The sequence below is a fragment of the Ambystoma mexicanum genome, chromosome 8 (assembly GCF_040938575.1).
Source record: "Ambystoma mexicanum isolate Mex_15411 chromosome 8, UKY_AmexF1_1, whole genome shotgun sequence".
Lineage (NCBI taxonomy): Eukaryota > Metazoa > Chordata > Amphibia > Caudata > Ambystomatidae > Ambystoma > Ambystoma mexicanum.
The window spans coordinates 1255568249-1255589042 of NC_090929.1; the positions used below are offsets into that span (position 1 = coordinate 1255568249).

Sequence of the window (20794 nt, forward strand, 5' to 3'; positions counted from 1 at the left end):
TGTGGTTTCAAATCAAATGTTCTCGGGCCCTGTGTCATTGTGCAAAAGAACATAACGTTTAGTGACTGTCTCGTCACAGGTGGTAGGTACATAGTTGGCATAAGCCTGTGTTCCCCTCTACCCAGACCCTTGTGAAAGAGGCCACCTTTAGAGTTCTGAGACTAAAGTTTATAAAAGGGGCACAAGCAAAAAGAGGATGAAGACCATCAAGCTATTTTTTAAAGACAAAGCCTGCTCCCCCAAGTTTTGCAGACCCTTCTTGACTCCGACTGCCCATGGCAGGTTCCTGGCTCCTTCCAAACTCAAGAAATGTTCTAATTCATTCCTGAATTCCATAATATTAGAGGGGTTTCCATAACTGTGCCCAGTATAGAATTGATCTTTTTGCTACAGTAACATTAATGGGGCACAGGTTGTTTTCTTTGTGCAAGAGTGCCCTAGGCGTGCCTTGTGGTAACAAAAGGAGGGCCTTTAGAAATGTATTTTCCCCCGTGGCTTAAGCCCTTGCATTTGTATACCCACACATTTCTGCCCCATATAGAGCAGCTGTTGCAACCTGATTCACATACAAATCGAATGCGTCTTTTTGCCCCTTTGCCATGACTATTAAAAAAAGGCTTGGTCCCCACAATTGTATTTTTCCAAGGTGGCTGATGACTTTGCCAACTGGCTAGTCCACAATCCATTCCCCTATTCCCAGGTAGTCCTGTGACTTGACACGCTCTAAGGCAATACTCTCAGCCACTACTACTGATTTTTGTTGTTTCCCAAACTTTGGCCTGAAGACCATAGTCTTTGTTTTAGCAGTGTTCAGGCTCAGGTCTAGTTCCACACATCTATGAATGAAGTATGCCAGAGTCTGTCTCAACCAAGCAGGAGTAGTTGACAGAATCACGGCATCGTCTGCGAAGAAGAGCGCATGGTTTTGGCCCATTTTGAGGGGTCTGGGTGGGGTCTTTGCCTTACTCCAGCAAGGTCTAAATAACCTCCTCTATGTATAATCAGAACAGTTGGGGCTAAGACACAGCCTTGTCGTACTCCTTTGGTTACATCAAATTGTGTGGTAACCGCTCCACCCAAACCTACTCTGACCACTACCTTGTTAACTCTATACAGCGAATGGATAGTGGAGATTAGATAGAGAGGCATATTTCTTCCAGCCAGTACCTGCCATAAGTTATCTCGAGGCATGCAGTACAATAACGTCCTTTGGTCCACAAAGGTGGCATACAGTTTCATTTTCCGAAGGGTGGTATATTTCTGGTTGAGGAGAAAGAGGCGGAAGCTCTGATCTTCTGTGCCTTTTCCACACTGGAAACCCACCTGCAGAGTGCTAATTATTTAAAATTGTCCTCAACCCAGGACTGCGTATGCTTCAGTATGACCTTGGCAAATGTTTTGCCTGAGCTATCCAGCGAAGATACAGGGCGATAGTTTGCCAGATGCTTGGCGCTCCCCTTATATATGGACACTATTTCTGCTAGCTGACGCATTTGAGAACTCCTGCAGAATTAGCCCCTGTAACTTCTACAATACCCCAGCCAGAAATTGTATTCCTCACCCTGAGGAACTGTACTGGCAATGCAATAGTAACCCCTATAATGCCCCAGGTAGGAATTACAGGCAGAATCCTAGGAGAATGCCCTGCTACTCCGGTGCCAAATGCAATTAGCGCCCAAGTCAATCCTGGATGCAGTCTGGCACCAGGATTATGAGATTGAGGAATTTTGCACCTCGCCTTTGGCAGTGTTTACTCAGCTAGTATGAATGTTTGACGCCGTCATTGATCCCTGTGCACTAACGGCTGAGATCTTCAGGGTCTCTTGTGCATATAACCTTGTGGAATATTGCTGGGGGTCAATGAGCATCTAAGTGATGGGGATTGGCTGAAATGTATTCGCACACATGTGATCATAAGCCTACAGGAGACTTGGGTGACAGAGGTGCCACACCTGCAAAGCTACGTCACTTTTGCCATTCCAGCTGTTCAACGGGTTCGGACTGGCCTATAGGGCAAAAGGCCCATGGCCGAACCAAAAACACAAAATGCTGGTGTGGACCACCTTTTTGGTCACTGTGGGCCAGTTTGATGAGTTACTTCACTATGGAGCTAATAGTTTGGACCGTTGTTGCTGAATACATTTTCTTTAAAATGCACAATTTGCATCACATTTTACCAAAACACTCCCCTTTTGGCTACCATTCAAAAAGTGTCACAAAAAGAATAAATCGCCATTTGCAACAGTGGAACACATTTTTATTGATGCTCGAGACAGTTTTATAGCCCAGTCCGACCCTGCTGTTAAAAGCAAGGGGGGCTAGACATGGATTCATGCTGTGTTTCTATCATCCTCAATATTCATTGACAATGGGTCCAAAGACTTGTTGGAATTGCATGTGACGTTTCTGAATGGCACGGAGGCACTCTTAATCTGTATAACCGGCAATCCCCAGATGGAGGAGTAAGGCTTTTTTCCCTCTTCCAGGAAAAGCTGGATGTAAGGAGGGTGAACCACTGCAGACAAATAACTATAGTCCTGGGGCACTTCAGCTTGTAATTCGAGTCATTAGACATCACCGATGTCTTGGAAGAGGAAGACAAGGTCTGCAGAGTAGAAGAACTGAAAGGCCCAAAAGCTAAGAGAAAATATAGGAATGCGGAAGAGGTAGCTACCTTGGATATGTTGTCCAATATGAGGGGCTGCAATGGCCGGGGATACCCCTGCAAACAAAAAATTCAATGACGGCACTGGCACAAGCCTTATAGACCATGTTCTAGTAAATCTAGAATCGTGGGCACTAATTAAAGACTTCAAAGTGACACAGAGAACAGAACGTGATCATTATCCTCTGGTTCTCACAGCGGACAGTGATTTGCTTGCGGTTGAGTTAGAGAAATCTGGGAGATCCAATGTAGTATTGTCTGTAGCAGGTCATGCAAGCCGTACCATTAAATGGGGAAGATTAGACATCTATAATGTACTCCTTGCCATTTATAGTAGTATTCTCCCAGCATTGGAAGGTTTTTACGCATTAACTATGACAACTGTACTGAAATAGTCGACGCGCATAAGAAACTCACCAAAAATCTTGGTGGGTTCTTCACTAAACGCAGTAAGACACTTAAGCAGCACTCCCAATACAATATGTCTTGGTATGATACGGAATGCCGACGGGCCAAGGGTCTCCTGGTCAGTCAAGCAAAGTGGGTTTCTGCAGATGATGTTACAGCGTTGCGTGAGGCAAGGGAGTATTATCATAATCTAATTGGGGAAATAATGTGAACAGGCCACCCTGTGGACCAAAGCACAATCCAGGGCTGCATTTCAGGTGCTGTATGGCTAGAGCATTTAAAGGATGTCTACTATAAAACCAGAGATTTTTCCAGCCAGGGGTACATGGGCCTAGAGTATGGTTATGCTAATCCATCTCATTCAAAATTAGTGCGGAGTGATAAGGAAGTTGGAACAGCACTCAAGAACCAAAGAGTTGCCAAGATCCCTGTTCCAGACAAAATTCCTATTTATTGATATGCCACAGAATCTGAGGTCTGGATTCCCCCACTTAACTAAGCTATTCAATGCAGCACTTAAGCTCAATGCAATTCCTTCCTCCTGGACCCAATGCTGAGATGGAGCCAATATACAAATAGGGTGGCAGCGAATTAACCTGCAATTATTGGCCAATCTCCCTATTGGATGCCGGGGGATAAGGGGAGGGGATTTTTGCTGGAACTGTCTTGGGACACTTTGAGATCTGGGTAGAGGACAATGGTTTGCTAAGCCATCGGAAAGCTGGTTTTAAGAGTAGCACAAGCACTGTTGACCAAAGTCTGTGGTTGCGATTACTATCCAGTAAGTGTCACATTGAGGAGGCTGTGCATCAATTCTGTGTTTGACTTGAGAACTGCGTTCGATGGTCTTCCGAGGTCCAGGCTGTGAGATATTCTCTTAAGGTTCAGTATTCTGTCCTCGTTATTAAGGGCAATTCAAATTCTTTATACAGGGAATGAGGCCGTAATAAGATGGGATGTTGATGGCAGCACCCCCAAAGCGATGGGAATTGAGATGGGGGGGTATGCAAAGGTTGCGTTCTGGCGCCAGAGCTGTTCTGTGTCTTCAATAATGGAGTCATAGAGAGACTTCTAGGCTTTCCGTTAGATGCCCGATCATATTGGCCAGGGATAGACTTCCCATTCTCATGTTGCTGATAACTCTGTTCTTCTCTCACTTACACCGACAGGACTCAGGTTACAACTTAATGCTTTCATAGAGTTTTGCAGATTGAATTGGCTAACCATTAATTTCCTGAAACACAAGTTGCTGGTTTTTAGGGGCATGAGGCTAAAACAAAAATACTGAGTCTTGAGCAGGTTGCAGCACAGCACCGCCCCTCTATTACGTGCTCACTTCAGAGGCACGCCTCTGCATATTTCTTCTCCTCCATTCATAGGTGATCAGCCTTTATTCTTGCTCTGTGAGCAAAAACGACATGTTGATGTTCAGCTGTCAAGCCCACAGAGAGACCAGCGTTGTCTTGAGCCAGAGATCCAAAGGTACTTGTAATATTGGAGTCCCACAGCTGAATGTTGCGACCAGAGACATTTTCCAATACCACCCACAGACTCTTCATCCACTGGTTCACTGAGGCATCAGGCCACCTTGGTCACCCCAGCAATTGTTCCAAAATAAGGCACAGGTCTTCGTCACAGATGGAATTCATTTCCTGTGTTGAAGGACATCGCATAAGCATAAGCTGACATTTTGATCATGGCTTAACATTTGCACATGAGCACTGCATCTAGCGGCACACCGTGAAGAGTGCATTTGTGTAGTTAGCTTTTCTTGAAGCGTATCCACTATATTTAGAAAAAATGTCTAGCAAATGGTTGTGCGTGATTCTGTGTATTATATTGCGGCAAAGGGAACATTGCATGATGGTCCAGACAATTAACCTCAATGACAAGTGAAGTAGAAGTTGTTAGCCTCAATTGTAAGTGTTAAGTTTAGTGAAAACTAAACTCTGAATTTGAGAAGACTCTCCTCATTCCAGCCATCAAGCATGGTTGTGGGAGTTTGATGGTTTGGGTCTTCTTTGATGCCCCTGGATGGCTTGACACTAACACAACTTTGAATTGTGCATATTATCTTCAGGTTTTCTAGGAGAATGGCTGGCCATCCATCAGAAAAAATCTGGGCAGAAAGTGGTTTATACATATAAATAATTATCCAAAACGCAGTTCTACAAAGTATGATTACAAAAGATATTCTGCATAGAATGGTTTGGCCAAAGTCAAGACTAAAGCTCCATCAAAATGTTGTGGCAAGACTTGAAATGAGTACCCACGTAAGGTAGCCATCGAAAGTCAGAATTGAAGCAGTTCTGTTATTAGCAATGTGCCAAATTTACTTAAAACTAATGACAGATGTAATTTTATTAGAGATGCCTAGGCCAGGAGTCTTTTGGGACTAGTCAGTGGTGAGGAATCAAAGGAGTCCCAGTTCAAAACACCTTGAGATCAGCAGGTTGCAGATCCTTGGTTTATTTAAAACAATTACTTGGCAAGCAGGTGCCACTAGGTACCTAATCTAAACATAAACACTTTTACACAAATTAGTGAAATGTGCATTCATTGGTGGGTACGTGACTACTGACAAATTATTTGTTGTGGTGTTTGCCATTTTAGCTTTGTCAATTATTAATAATTCGATAGAAATCTAATCTATTGTGTTTTTAAAATGTGTGAAACATCTTATTGGGTTCACAAGCGTTTTGTTCTACAGAATTAGTAATTTTTATAGATTAACTAGCTAGGGTAACTCAGCGTTGCTAGTGTCCTTGTCGAGCAGTGTCTCATGTGCCCTGGAGGATGTTGCTCTTGTCCTCATGTCAACAAGTCTTTATTCAGTTTGCTCTGGCATCTCATTTGCCCTGGAGAAAGTTGCTCTCGCTCTTCTCCTCTGGTCAGGAAGTCGTGCTGTGGCAATAAAACCTGAGGCAGCATGCCAATACCGCCCCAGCTAATGCCCCAGGGGCCATAGTTACAACTGCCCCGGGGGCATTACTGTGGGTGGTATTGGCCCGCTGCTGAGGGTCTTATAGCCATTAGTAGCCCGGCCTTTTAGACCGGGGTACTAATGGCATTTTTTTCTGTTTTGAAATGCTGCCGCTTTTCGAAACAAAAAAAAAGGCCTCTGGGAAAGGGAAAACGTAGTCCGTTTTTGCTTTCCATGGCGGCCATTGGAAGCGGACACGCTGGGAACAGATTTGTTTCCAGCGCGTTCGCTCCAAAAAAAGAAGGTAAGTGGGGTTGGGAGGGAGGAGAGGGGATAGTTTGCGGTGGGTGAAAAAAAACGTACCTGAGTGCCCGGCGGGGGACGAAGGCAGCCTCCTGCCATGGGGAGGCTCGGAGCGGGGATTGCCCCGTTTCGAGCCTCCTCATTGGCTTAGGGGCTGCCACACCCCTCGCCAGGAACAGAGTACCCGGCACACACAGCGTACACGGGAATACCGTTTGGTATGGCTCGGAAAAGAGCCAATCCACATGTTTGTATTCCCGGTGCGCAGCATGTGCCGGGTACTAATGTGGTTTGTTGTGTTTCAGAAGCTCTTGATATGGATTTTCACTTTGCATCAGATGGAACCTTTTCAAGTGATGTTTGTTTTTTGTGCAGCATGTTTCAGTCACTTAATGGCTTCAGCACATTTGAGAAAATGTCCAAGAAAGATTGATTGTGCTCTCTTCTCGTGAATGAACTTAAGTAAACCGTAACCTTTTCATTTCCCATATTTGGAGTGGCGTGATCAAAAAAATGTAAAATTCTTTATTTTTGTATTCCCTTTTAAAATGCTTTAATAAACACTTTCGAACAGTAGTAATATGTTTTAAAGGAATAACCAACATATGAAAAATGTTTCCTTCAGACACGTTTACAAATTGCCTCCTAGTACGTACTTTAGTGAATCGGGCTGAGCATCAGTAAATTAGGGTGTCTAAGTAATACTTTTTTTGCATCAAACATAGACTACAATCTTGCCCCAGACTATTGAGGCATCCATGCAAAATTTGGAAGCAGTGGGTTTAACGGTCCGGATTTGTATAGCCGGACAAACATACATAAACGCACATACATTCAGCTTTATATATAAAGACTTGCAACCCACTGTGTGTAACTGATGTTGGAATCAGATGTCCTGCAAACATGATTAGCATCTTAGAGCAGTGAAGCAGCCAATTAGATTGATCAAATCATGGGCCGACTCCTGTGGTAATGGCCCAAAATCAGAGAAAGCTCTATTGTTTGCCCTCTCTGCCTCCCTGTGCACCTCATCACCCCTGCATTCCCCTTATTCCTGACGCTTCTGAACCCTACTTGAATGTTTGATTTGCATTTACCTTGCTGCCAGATACTGGTCTTATTCGATACTCTGGTGTTTCATCCATGGAAATAGTAAACGTACTCTTTTGCCATTTCCATGGGAGCCACCTTTAAAGTAGTTCATTTTATGCTAAAGTGCATAAATGTTTGTTTGATGCATTGGTAATAGTAAAGGCCAAGGTAAATAATGTATCTAAAATGAAAAGTGGGAGAGCACTGTCTTGAATTTAAAAAGAAAACAAATGTAAAAATATGTTAGCACACACATGATGACATAACTTAGGCAATACTGAGAGTATTGCATTTTGAATAGAATCCTAGTACTGTGCTAATTCATACTTTAAAGTAAGCATGGACCTGATAAATATCTCTGAGAAGGAAGTATATACCGCAGAGTGTAGATGTTTCATCAAACTCTCGGGCTAATAAAAATTATCAAATTGTTTAGCAGTCTCATTTGATATGTTTAATCACAATTATAATAACCATTCAAATAACTCAATTTAGTGCAATGGTGCCCTTATGGGTGCAAGTTTGAGATTGATAAGTCTACTAATCAAAACTAAACTTTGTGGTGTTTTTCAGATAATATTGAAGTTGCATATTTAAAAACGCTGACCAAGGCTGATATCATGCAGTTCTACAAGGTAGGTGTGCTGAGTGATCGGGATTGATTTGTTCCTTTTAAAGTTAGATTGTGTTTGTTTTAGAAATGTACAGGAAACTGATTTGAAACACATGCATAATTTCTTCTATGGCCATCTCTTGTTCTGAGAGATTTACTGGCGCCTCAGCAAAACTCCAGTCTGTGCACCCTGGAGGCCTTTCTGAACATAGTTTGGTTGTCTTCAATTAATTCACAAATGTCACTGGGCAATTTTGTGTCCAGTGAAGTTTCCATAGAATGCAAACTTGAACCAATTTAACTCTGCCTCAAATAATCCATATTTGTATGTATTTGTTTACACCTTTTTTATGAAGCCACTCACCTAGTCTACTAGGAGCAACAGAGCTCAATTCAATATTGCAGGCAGCTAGTGTGACGACAGTGAAGAATCCCATAACAAAGTTATAGTTTACCTGTTAAGACTGGCTATGGAGTGGCATGTGAAGTCAGTGCAGCTGCGGGTATGAGTTTGTCTCCCTCAAACCCCTTAGTGGCCTTTGTGTGCACACAGGCTATGCAATTAGAAGCAGGTCCCGAATTGGCATGAGTGGCCTTTGCCTACGAATGGCAGAAGCGGAGACTTTGTCTGCAGATCGCCTGATGATTGGCATAAATGCTCCAGTGAAGAAAGAAGCCTCCACATTCAAAGGTTGTGTTGTGGATGCTAGCAGAAGGTTGGCGTGACCCAGGGATTGAACTGTGGCGGTCCTCTATGGTATGTCAGACATAGAACCCCTAAAACTAAATAATTTAACTGGCAGGAGTTAGTTGCTTTCAATTGCAAATTGTCCCAATAGTAAACAAATGTTCGCTCTGCGTAGAAGTTGCTTGTACTCGCTAGCTTGCTTGGTTTGACACTCCCAGTAAGTCACTCTTTCATTCTGGTAGCATATGATATTTTTATCTCTCTTAGCTCGGCTTGAGCTAATAGAACATTTAGGCATCTGGTTTCTCTGTCTTCTTTCCCCCTTGTGAGGTATTCTCTGTCCTTGGCATGCGTTGTCTTGCTGGCCTTTCCGACCTTAGGATTCTTGTCTTGTGTTCACTGCCTCCTGGGATGCTCTCATTATCATCCCCAAGGGACTTCATTTTATTTCACTCCTGTATGGAATATTTTTCCTCTCGACCCGTTGTGGGCTTATGGTTCTGGTTTCAACCCTTCTCAGGATATTCTTTACTGTCCACGCCTCATGGGTTATGCTTACTTTCCCCTTGTAGGCTATTCTCGCCTTCAGCCCCTTGCAGGCTTCTACATACCCTCCCTGTGGGGTATTTTTATTCCCTGCCCCTTGTGGGTTTCTTGTTCCACTCCGTCTCTGGATATTTGTAATAGCCACCCTTTAAGGAAGGCATGGTATCAAACAGTGAAGGCAGACACAAGAGATCACAGTTCAATGGCGTTTCTTGAATTTCAGTGGGTTGGCTGAACGCCCATCTAACCCTAAATCTAGGATGGGAGCAAGCTACGACCATCAAATAATGCAGTCCTAGTGGAGTCTGTCAAAATAAAAGAGCCTATTCTAATAAACCTATTGCCAATCCTTTGAATGGATTGTGTCCTCCAAAGCATTCCACATATTTGACATGTAATGTCCACAGCTGTGCACTGCGGAAACTTTTTCGTCAGAGGGTGTCCTGCCTCGATGGCGTCAGGTCCATGTCCCTCGAGGGCCTCCGTCGAGGACGACGTCACAGGATGTTATAAATGGGACACACGGCGCCCGTTGCCTCATTTCTGTTTTTTCCACAAACGTGTTAACTTCGTGAGACTTGGCGCGCCTCGTGTGTTTTCTTCATTGAAGATGTCTTTCTCTTCGATCCCTCTGACTCCGCGGTCCAGTTTCAAGACCTGCCAGGACTGCAAGTCTAAAATGTTGCTCACCGACTTCCACCGCATTTGTTTGTGGTGCCTCGGCGAGTCGCACAACACCGACGACTGCTCGAAATTCCAGTCGCTGACTGCACAGGCCTTGCAGGAGCAGAAGGGGAAGCTCCAGGTAGGTAGGGGCTTGAAGCCTGTTAAGTCCCGAACTTCCAAGTCCAAGGGGGTTTCCACAAATGACTTGAGGGGCGACTCCACGTCGGAAGGAATCCCAGGGATCTCTGTCCCGGAGTCGGTCCCGACACTCCTCTTCCTCGTCCCGGCACTCGCAGAAGCGCCGTCACCGGTTGCCTTACCCGTCCTCGGAGGATGGTGGCTTGAGGAAGATTAATCTAAGATGGCGATTTTTCAAACGCAGGACACTGGTCCGGTCACGCCTTCTGATGAAGCTGGCCTGGATCGGTCTCGGTCTGTGGCTCGCACACCTTCGGGCTCGGGTTCAAGACGCGACACACATTGGGAGCCGTCGAGGTCCCGTGCGGACAAAGTTTCGTAAGGTCGCAAGAGACGTGTCTCTAGGTCTTGGTCCTCGTCCCCAGCGAGACCTCAGCACCCTATTGAGGGCTCGGGCCGGCGTCTACTCATTCGGCGCAGTGTCCGTCCGATTCAGACATCGACGCCTTGCCATCGTATCAGCCCATGCCGTGGTCGGCACCTTTGTCGATGCCGAAACCTTCAGCGGTCTCGACGTCGAGGTTGTCGACGTTCTCGACTTCGAAGCCTTTCGGTGCTATCGGCGCCTTCTGGAATTCTTTCTCAAAATTTGCTGTTCGAGTACCCAGACAGCGTGGATCCTCCGAGAAAGGCAACATCGAAGTCGGTGAGGCCGGTTTTGGCCTCCAGGCCCTCTTCTGTCTCCAGACCTGGGTTTCAACTCCCTCTGGATGATATTTCTGAACAGGAAAGGTCTGAGGTTGAGGAACCTGGTAACCTTGATGATCCAATTTTTTCTGGGGACAGTCAGTTGGAGGAGTTGAGGCAGACCCTCCATGATGCAAGTGGACTGGACACTTCCCCGGAAGTGGAGTTTGGTAGACCTGACCCTGGGGCTCATGCAAAGTCTTTTTATAGGAGACTCGTGGCACAAGTCTCGGAGTATCTGGGTTGGTCTAGTCCTCCAGAAGACTTTGTGCAAGATGATCTGACGGACATCTTGGATCAAGGTCAGTCATCTGACCCTTTTTTGCCATTTCATTCTACCTTTCAGAAATGGGTGGCAGCAGCTTGCCAGTCTCGGGAATCTCTTCGAGCTGTGAATAAAAATCTTACTAAGAAATACCGCCCTTCCGTTAGCGACCCCAGCTATTTGTCTACTCGCCCCACTCCTGAGAGTTTGGTTGTTCAGGCGGCTACGGCAACCTTGAGGCAGGCGGCGTACCCTACCATCCCTCCAGATAGGGACGACAAGCGCTTCGACAATTGGGCCCGGAAGGTATTTTCTGCTGGGAGCATGGCCTTGAAATCGGCCAACTCCACTTGTGCCTTGGCTAGGTTTACACAAACTCTGTGGTCTTGTGTTGCTTTTGCAGCTGAGCGTATTCCCGAGGGGGAAGAAAGGGATGGTTTCCTTGCTATTGTGCAGGATGGCAAGGATGCCATGTGTGAGGCCCTTCAGTCGGGTTTGGATGCGGCTGACCGTGTGAGCCGGTCCATGGCTGCGAGCACCGTTATATGCAGATTTGCGTGGTTGCGGAAGTCGGCGTCTACTCCGGATGTGCAAGCTCGTCTTCTGAACATGCCCCTTTGATGGTGCCTACTTATTTGGCAGCAAGGCTGACGAGAGGCTGGAGAGGTTGCAGACCTCAAAAGCTGCGGCAAAATCTTTAAGTGCTGCAGTGCGTCAACCTCTGCCTTTTCGTCCTAGGGGACAGCAGTGGAGGGGAGGTTCCTTTTGTTTCTGCTCCTCCTTTCGTAGAATGAGAGGGGCTGCCAGTCAAAGGGGCCAGTGAAAAAGTACCTGTGGTGGTCGGGGTAATTGTGGTCCCAAAGCCGCTCAGGCAGCTGCCTCTTTGCCTTCAGGCACTGCCACAGCTGCTTCCAAACAGTCGTGAGGCCATGTCCCATGGTTCGCCGGTTGGGGGCAGACTGTCTCAGCATCTCGAAGAATGGTGTGCCATTACTTCAGATGCGTGGGTACTGGATACCATAGCCCACGGCTTCTGCCTTCCCTTCCTTCAGCGGCCTCACGACAATCCACCGGGGAAACACTCTATGAAGACTCCGGATCCGCTCCTTGCGCAGGAAATCTTGTCCCTGCTGGAGAAAGGCGCTATAGAACTGGTGCCTGTAGCGGAGAGGAACAAGGGATGGTTTTCCCCTTATTTTTTGATCCCAAAGAAAGACGGGGGGGGGGGGTTGAGACCCATCATGGACTTAACGTTGGTTGAACAATCTTCTCAGGAAGGACAAGTTCAAGATGGTCACTCTTTCTCAAGTCCTCCAGGCCCTTCAACTTCAGGATTGGTTGGTGTCTCTGTACCTCAAGTATGCATACTTCCATGTGCCGATCCAGCCTGCGCACAGGAAGTACCTGAGGTTTGAGGCTGGCGACTCGCACTTTCAGTTTCGGGTCCTGCAGTTCGGATGGACCTCCGCCTGAGGGTCTTTACCAAGCTCATGGTGGGGGTGGCAGCGTACCTCAGGCGAGGGGGGATTCACGTCTACCCATACCTGGACGACTGGCTGATGCCAAACTAGCTTTGGATCATCTCGGTGTCACCTACCGCACCCTCCACAGGCTGGGTTTCTCCCTGAATTTCAAGAAGTCGCACCTGACACCTTCCCAACAGCTCCAGTACATCGGGGCTGTGTTGGACACATCTTTGGGGAAGTGTTCGCCTCCCAAGGTTAAGGGCTCATCACATTGTGCAGATGGTGGACAAGTTTCAACATGCCCAGAGTTTCCCGGCTTTCGATTTCTTAAGGTTGCTTGGCCTCCTGCATTTTTCTGGTGCCAAAGGCCAGGCTGCGGATGAGATCCCTGCAAAGGGTCCTCAAGATGCAGTGGTCGCAGTTCTTCAGCAAGATGACGGATCCTGTTCAGGTCCCACGCTCAGTCTTTCAGGACCTTCTCTGGTGGGCGAACAAAGGGAACCTGATGAAGGGGGGAACCGTTTTGGCAAACGTGGCCGGATGTGACTGTAGTGACGGACGCTTCCTTCACAGGATGGGGCGCTCATGCCAACAACTTGACCGTCAGCGGTCGTTGGTCTCCGTCGGAGTCCAGACTCCACATCAATCTGTTAGAGCTGAGAGCCATCAGGCTAGCCCTGAAAGCTTTTCTGCCCTCGGTACGGGAGAAGAGTGTCCTGGTCATGACAGATAACAGTTGCCATGCATGACCTCAACAAAACGGGGGGGGGGGGGGCAGGGTCGCTCCCGTTGTGCAGAGAGGCAATGCAGCTCTGGTTCTGGGCCATCCAGCAGGAAATTTTGTTCTCAGCAATTCATCTGGCCGGCGATGAAAATGCGGCAGCGGACGCTCTGAGCAGGCAAAGGACAGTCTCTCACGAGTGTGAGTTGGCTCAGGAAGTCCTTCAGGAGATCTTCGGCCTTTGGGGAACCCTGCAACTGTATTTCTACGCCATTCCGATGGTTTTGTCTTGCTTACTTTCTTTGGCCCACAGAGGCCTTCAAGTGGGTACTATTAAATGTTACCTGGCGGCGCTGTCTATCTTTAAGCGCTCGTCTGAAGAATGCTTTTATTTTAAGATTCCTTTGATTTCTCAGTTTCTTAAAGGACTGACTAATGTATTCCTGCCGTCCCCTGTCCAGGTGCCGGTTTGGGATTTGAATTTGGTTTTGAGATTTGTCATGGGTGCTCAGTTTGAACCTTTGCGCTCTTGTCCTTTGAGATTACTGTCCTTCAAGACTGTGTTCTTGGTTGCGGTTACTTCCGCTCGAAGAGTGAGTGAATTGCAGACACTTTCAGCTAAGCCACCCTTTACTGTGTTTCACAAGGACAGGGTTGTACTGTGAGTACGTCCTTCTTTTCTACCTAAGGTAGTCTCTGAATATCATTTGAGTCAAAAGGTGGTTCTTCCCTCTTTCTACCCTCCTCCTCATCCTGGTAAGGAAGAGGAGCATCTCCATTGTTTAGATCCTAGGAGAGCTCTTAGCTTTTACATTTCTAGGCTGTCCATGGTCAGAGTGGACGACGAACTCTTTGTAGGATATGCTGGACACCGATTGGGCCAGGCTGTTGCCAAACAGACCTTGTCCAGGTGGATTATCCTTACCATCACGGAGTGTTACCTGTTGGCAGGTATAGACCCTCCTGAAGGGTTGAGAGCTCATTCCACTAGGGGCGTTGCTACTTCCACCGCCCTCCAGCGGGGTGTTCCTATTAGTAAGATTTGTGATGGCGCTACTTGGGCTTCCATCCATACATTTGTGAAACATTATTCCCTGGATACAATCCATGGTCAGGATATGGGCTTTGGGAAGGCGGTTCTTTATTCCGCAATTTAATTGGGTATTCTAAATTCTTTTCCCTCCTCCATTTACTGGTACTGAGCCTGTCAAAGATATTGAATGCGTTGGAGGACACAATCCATTCGAAGAACAAGTTCTCCAGCATGGGGTCTGCCATGGATTCACATGCTCATGATTATTGCCCGTCGTCAGGCTGGGAATCCTCGGTATAGAAAAAATCAGTATCAGTTTCGTTTCTGATCTGTCTTTCTCAGTAGTAACCAATCACTGGTCTCTGGGTCATACTGCCCCCAGCCAATGACTTCCCTCTCCCTAAGCCCCGCCCCCGGCAGCCATCCTCAGATTTTTACCGCACGTTCAAGTGTTGGGAGGCCTCGTGCTGTAGCTCTCGAGCTTTTGCTGCGTTTTTCGCGCTTTTTTCAGGAGATTCTCTAATTTTTTCGGTTAAATAGAGCCACAAGCTCCACCGTTACTACTTCCGATCAACGGGGATCCGTTTCGGAGTTTCTACGCCCCTCAAGGGTGAAGATTTCATCGAGTTATGCTTTTGGAGGATTCCAGAAGTTCCGAGGCCTAGTCCGGACATGGCCCAGGAGAAAGGGAGCTCGACGCCCGGGAAGCTGTTCAGGGCCTGCCCTGGATGCCAGCTTCAGAACGTTTTCAAGGAGGACGAGCATTCGTTATGCCTCTACTGTCTCCATGAGGACAAGACGCACAAGGAAAAGGACTGCGCGTTTTGTGGGAACATGTCGGAGCAGACCATGAAGGATCGCCACCTCCGTCTCGCCAGCTGGTTGGAAGGTAAGAGCCTGCCAGGCGAGAAGAAGAAAAAGAAGTCCAAGCCGTCTTCTAAGTCCTGTGAGGGTGCTCTGGCGACGGGGGCCCAAAAAAAGGCTAAACACCGTGAGTCCGCGGGCACCGGGAGCGCCGAACGGTCGGGCTCCTTGGCTGCCAGGCAGGGCGCATCCTCCCCGGCGCCATCGACCACGAGCCAACGCTCTGGCTCGGGTAAGAGGAAGTCCGAGAACCCGGCGAAGCTTCTGGAGAGGCCCCGGTCGATCTCGAAGATTCCGGCAGAGGGGGAGCGAGGCTCGGACCCTCCCCCCAAGGTGAAGGCCCCAGGCGTACAGAAGGTGACGTTGGCCTTAATTCACCCTGCTAAGACCTCGATTGAGGATGTCGCCACGGCCCGGGCTCAGCCTGTGGAGGCTACACCAGTGGACGCGCCCTCAGGTACTAGAGCCTCCCTGCCACCGCGGAGGGAGTCTTTCAGGCCCATCGAGAAGACCCCCACGAAGTCCTCGTTGGAAAGGGTGGGGGAGGGGTTGGTGGCCGTCGTGGATACGGACACGACCTCTGAAGAGGAGCTCATCCAAGTCGTGGAAGAGGCTCAGTCCATCGGGAGGGATCCCGACGAGGGCGACGATGAGGGCGACGGTGACGCAGACGAGGCTCCTCAAGAGCCCTCGCTCCCGTCGTTTCCGGCGCCGCAGGACACCTCGGCGGCCATTTTGTCAGCCATCCAGTCCTTATGCTCGGAGATAAGGACTAGGTTGCCCCTTCCCCCGACGGAGGTACCTGAGCCAGACCCGACGGGGGAACCGGAGCCAGGACCTTCGGAGAGCCCACCACTTAAGAGGAGGAGGACGCATCCTAGGCCTCCTCTCCTGCCTCTGCGGCCTTCTCTGCCTTCCCCCGGTCCACTACCCACGGGGATGATACAGGCATGGACACGACTACGACGGGTATGGATGACGACTGAGGTGACGACGGGACGTGTCCCCCGTCGCCCCCTGCCCAGACGTCCCTGCCCGAGGAGATTGGATCCTTCCATGCTATGATTTCCAGGGCATCCGAGCTCTTCCAGCTCTGCCCCGAAGAAAAGAAGGAAGGGTTCCTTTACCAATGGCGCGAGGCTAAAAGGAAGACGGTCCTCGCCGTACCGCTTCTTGATGACATCTGGGATGAGGGGCTCACCCTCTTCAAGAAACCTGCCACGGCGCCTGCGAAGAGGGACCAGTACGAGAAGAAGTACCGGGTCCCCGATGCTGCCCCCTTGTGCCTTAGGGCGCAACCTACCCCGGATTCGGTCGTTTCGGCGGCGGCCAAGAAGAAAGCGGGGGGGCATCGGCCTCGACTTCAACCTCCCCCGCCGGGCGGCGAGGGTAGGGAGCTGGATGCGATGGGACGTCGGGTCATCTCATCTGCAGCGACGACCATCAAGGTGGCCAACGCCCTGGCCATCGTAGCCCTCTACGACAGGGAGTCATGGTTCAAGATCGCCCCTGTGTTGGATTTCCTTCCGGACGCCAAGAGGACTGAGGCCCTGGAAATCTTACAGGAAGGTGAGATTGCCTCGGACCACGCCATTACGGTGGCTACGGACATCGCCGACACCGGTTTCCGTCAGTTGGGCAACAGCGTTTGCCTGAGACGACGAGGATGGCTCAAGGCGACGGATTTCCGCCAGGACGTACAGACCAAGGTTTTGGACATGCCCTTCGATGGGAACAACCTTTTTGGCAAGGCGGTTGATGAGTCCCTTCAGGCGATCAAGACGGACACGGAGACGGCCCGTGCACTGGGTGTGCTCCAACAGCGACGGCCGTCCTTTCGGAGCTCCGGAGGCAGACAGGGTGCCTCCAAGGGAGCCGGCAGCAGCTCCTCTATGTACCGTCAAGCGGCAAGATCTTCGTCTCAGGAGGCCTACAGGGGACGCGGCAAGTCAGGTGGATCCCGCTGTCGTCGCCAAGGTGGTCAAGGAGGCAAAGCGGCCTCGAAGCAAGATTGAACCGACCGTGGGGTCGGGCTCCCGCCGAAGCACCCCGGTGGGAGGCCGGCTGACAAAGTTCGTCGGCGTGTGGGAGTCCATCTCCACCGACCGTTGGGTGCTGGACGCCCTGGCCCTGGGGCACGCCCTCGAGTTCCACAAGAGGTGCCCCCGCATTCCTCCCGTGGCCAGGAAGGAAAGTCACGTCCCTCAACTGCTGTTGGAAGTAAGGGCGATGCTCAGGAAAGGTGCCATCGAGCTCGTTCCAAAGAGGCTTCGGGGCTCCGGAGTTTACTCAAGATACTTCCTCGTAAAGAAGAAGACAGGAGGATGGCGTCCCATCCTGGACCTGAGACGACTAAACAAATACATCAAGGCACAGAAGTTCCGGATGGTCACCCTCCAGCACGTGCTGGGACAGCTGGAGGAGGGCGATTTCCTGTCGTCGTTGGACTTGGAGGATGCATACTTCCACATCCCTATTCTAAAGAGACACCGAAAGTTCCTCAGGTTCGTGGTCAAAGGGCGGCACTACCAGTTCAAGGCCCTCCCGTTCGGATTAAAATCGGTGCCCAGGGTGTTCAAGTGCCTAGCACCGGTGGCGGCGCAGCTGCACCTGCAGGGGATCCACGGCTACCCCTACCTGGACGACTGGCTCATACGGGCAAGGACAAGGGAGCTCGCCGTGGAACACACTGCGAAGACCGTCCAGCTGCTCACGGACCTGGGGTTCTCCATCAACTTTCCAAAATCCCAACTGGTCCCGTCGCAAGTCGCCCTGTTTCTGGGAGCACAGCTCGACACAGTGGCACAGCGGGCCTCACCGTCGGAGGAAAGGATAAGTACCATCCTGGGAAAGGTGCAACGTCTGCTGGCCACGGACGTGGCCAGAGTGAGGTCTATCAAGTCCCTCCTCGGAATGATGTCGTCCTGCATTTATCTGGTGCGCCACTGCAGACTTCGGATGCGGCCCTTGCAAGAATTCCTCGACGCCCACTGGATCCAGATGACGGGCAGCTTCGAGGACAGGATCCCGCTCGACGAAGCGTTCCGTCAGGCGATACGATGGTGGGGTGTCCGCTCTCATCTGACGGCGGGAACAGGTTTCCTAGCCCCGGCCCACCAGGTGACGGTGATGACGGATGCCTCCCTGGAAGGTTGGGGAGCGCACACCGGGGGCCTCCACGCGAGAGGCCCTTGGCCCCCCGAAGAGAAGACTCTCCACATCAACATCCTGGAGCTCCGTGCAGTGTTCTGGGCCCTCAGGTCCTTCCTTCTGTCCCTCAAGGGCAAGGTGGTGAGGATCTTCACCGACAACACCACCACGATGTTTTACATTCGGAAGCAGGGCGGAACCAGATCCCCTGCCCTATCCAAGGAAGCCCAGGATCTGTGGCATTGGGCCGTCGCCCAAGGGATGTTTCTGGTACCCTTTCATCTGGCAGGGATAAAAAACACCATTGCCGACGCTCTCAGCAGAGAGATGCGCTCGTGCCATGAGTGGGAACTGCGCCAGGATCAAGTGGACCGACTCTTCCGACGATGGGGCGAACCCCAGATCTATCTCTTCGCGACGGCGGCGAACTCCAAGTGCCGGAGGTTCACCAGCAGGTTTCCCCAACCGAGGAGCATGGGCGATGCTTTCTCGTTCCCTTGGGACGGCCTGTTCCTTTATGCGTTCCCGCCGTTGCTACTCTGGCTCGTCAACCGGCTCAAGAGGTCCCGGTGCAGGATGATCCTCGTCGCACCGGCGTGGCCGAGGCAGAGCTGGTTCCCAGACCTTCTGGACTTGTCAGCGTCCACACCAGTCAAGCTGCTGACGGACGCGGATCTTCTCTCCAGAGAAGGAGGAGCCATTCTTCATCACGAACCAGACTCGCTGAACTTGCAGGCCTGGCTCCTGCAGCACTAGAGTTTGGAGGATACAACATCCCGGCCGACTGCAGAGAGGTTCTTGCGAAGGCCAGGTCATCCTCAACTCTCAAGTGCTACGACACAAATGGAAGAGGTTCTCTGTCTGGTGCCGTGCACAGAAGATTAACCCTCTGCGGATTACGGCCCCTCAAGTATTGCCGTACCTATTGTCCTTAGCCAAGGCTGGCCTGTCTCACGCTTCCATCAAGGTACATCTGGCTGCCGTCTCACGTTACACCAGAACTACAGGACGGGCGTCCTTGTCGTCTCATCGACTGGTGAAGGAATTTAGGAAAGGACTGTTCCGATCATTCCCGCCGGTGAAGGCCCCTGCCCCGGCGTGGGAGCTCAACGTGGTGCTAACTAGGCTCATGGGGGCCCCATTCGAGCCTATGGATTCAGTGCCGTTGAAGTTTCTGTCGTGGAAGACAGCATTCCTCGTGGCCATCACCTCTGCACGACGAGTGGGAGAGATCCAGGCCCTGTCTTGCAAGCCTCCATACTTGACTTTTCACGACACGAGGGTGGTGCTAAGGACGCACCCCTCCTTCATGCCCAAGGTGCCGTCTGACTTCCACCTCAACGAGCCCTTGGTGTTGCCAGTGTTCTTCCCGTCGCCTTCGTCGCCGGCTGAGAGGACTCTGCACTCGCTGGATGTAGCTAGAGTGCTGAAGTTCTACGTGGACCGCACAAAGAGTTTTCGGAAGACATCACAGCTGTTTGTGAACTTTGGACCTGTGAATCAAGGGAAGGCTCTCTCGAAGACTTCCATTTCCAGATGGCTCTCCGGCTTCATCTTGCACTGTCACCGGTTGGCAAACCGACCGTTGCTAGGCCGTCCGAGAGCCCATTCGACCAGAGCGATCGCTGCTACTACGGCGTTCCTGTCTGGTGTGCCCCTGCTCGACATCTGAAGGGCTGCTACGTGGAGGTCGACGCACACCTTCACAAAATTCTACTGCGTCGACCGGGATTCCAGGGAGGAGTCCAGAGTCGGCCAGGCAGTGCTGCGCAACCTGTTCGCCTAAGGTGAGCCTGATGAGGAGGTAACAGTTGCTTAATGTTGAGTTGTTGTATTGCTTGATATTGAGCCTTTTGCCACCTCCCGTGGTTGTGCATGTGTATACTGCTATGTATTCTTATATTCATGAGCATGTGAATCCATGCCAGACCCCATGCTGAAGAAGGAACAAGTTACTTACCTGTAACTGTTGTTCTCCAGCATGGGTCTGGCATGGATTCACATGCGAACCCTCCCGCCTACCCCTCTGCGGCTATTCACTTGGTCATACTGCCACTTCACGTGCTACCAAATCTGAGGATGGCTGCCGGGGGCGGGCTTAGGGAGAGGGCAGTCATTGGTTGGGGGCAGTATGACCCAGAGACCAGTGATTGGTTACTACTGAGAAAGACAGATCAGAAACGAAACTGATACTGATTTTTTTCTATACCGAGGATTCCCGGCCTGATGACGGGGAATATTCATGAGCATGTGAATCCATGCCAGACCCATGCTGGAGAACAACAGTTACAGGTAAGTAACTTGTTCCTTACTTACCAACTGGTAACGTTCTTTCGACTGGATGTTCCTCCAACGCATTCCACATCGCCCTCCCAGCCTGCCCCTCAGGAGAATTTCCTATGCGATTGCAGCTTCCGTTTTCCGCAAGGCTAAGTGCAGTCCAGCAGGCATCAGACTGGTGTCACGTTCTGGGGGTGAAAAAACTTAAACTGAGGCTACGGGCGCC

General features: G+C 50.0%; 1 protein-coding gene across 3 annotated transcripts in view; it reads left to right on the forward strand.

Annotated features, from left to right (window-relative positions):
- Positions 1 to 20794, forward strand: part of IDE (insulin degrading enzyme) — a 2084778-nt gene that overhangs the window by 1784252 nt on the left and 279732 nt on the right. For all 3 annotated transcript variants that reach the window (XM_069611370.1, XM_069611369.1, XM_069611371.1), the window contains one exon: positions 7965 to 8026. In XM_069611370.1, coding sequence (XP_069467471.1) covers positions 7965 to 8026 — 62 coding nt within the window. The remainder of the gene's footprint in view (positions 1 to 7964; positions 8027 to 20794) is intronic.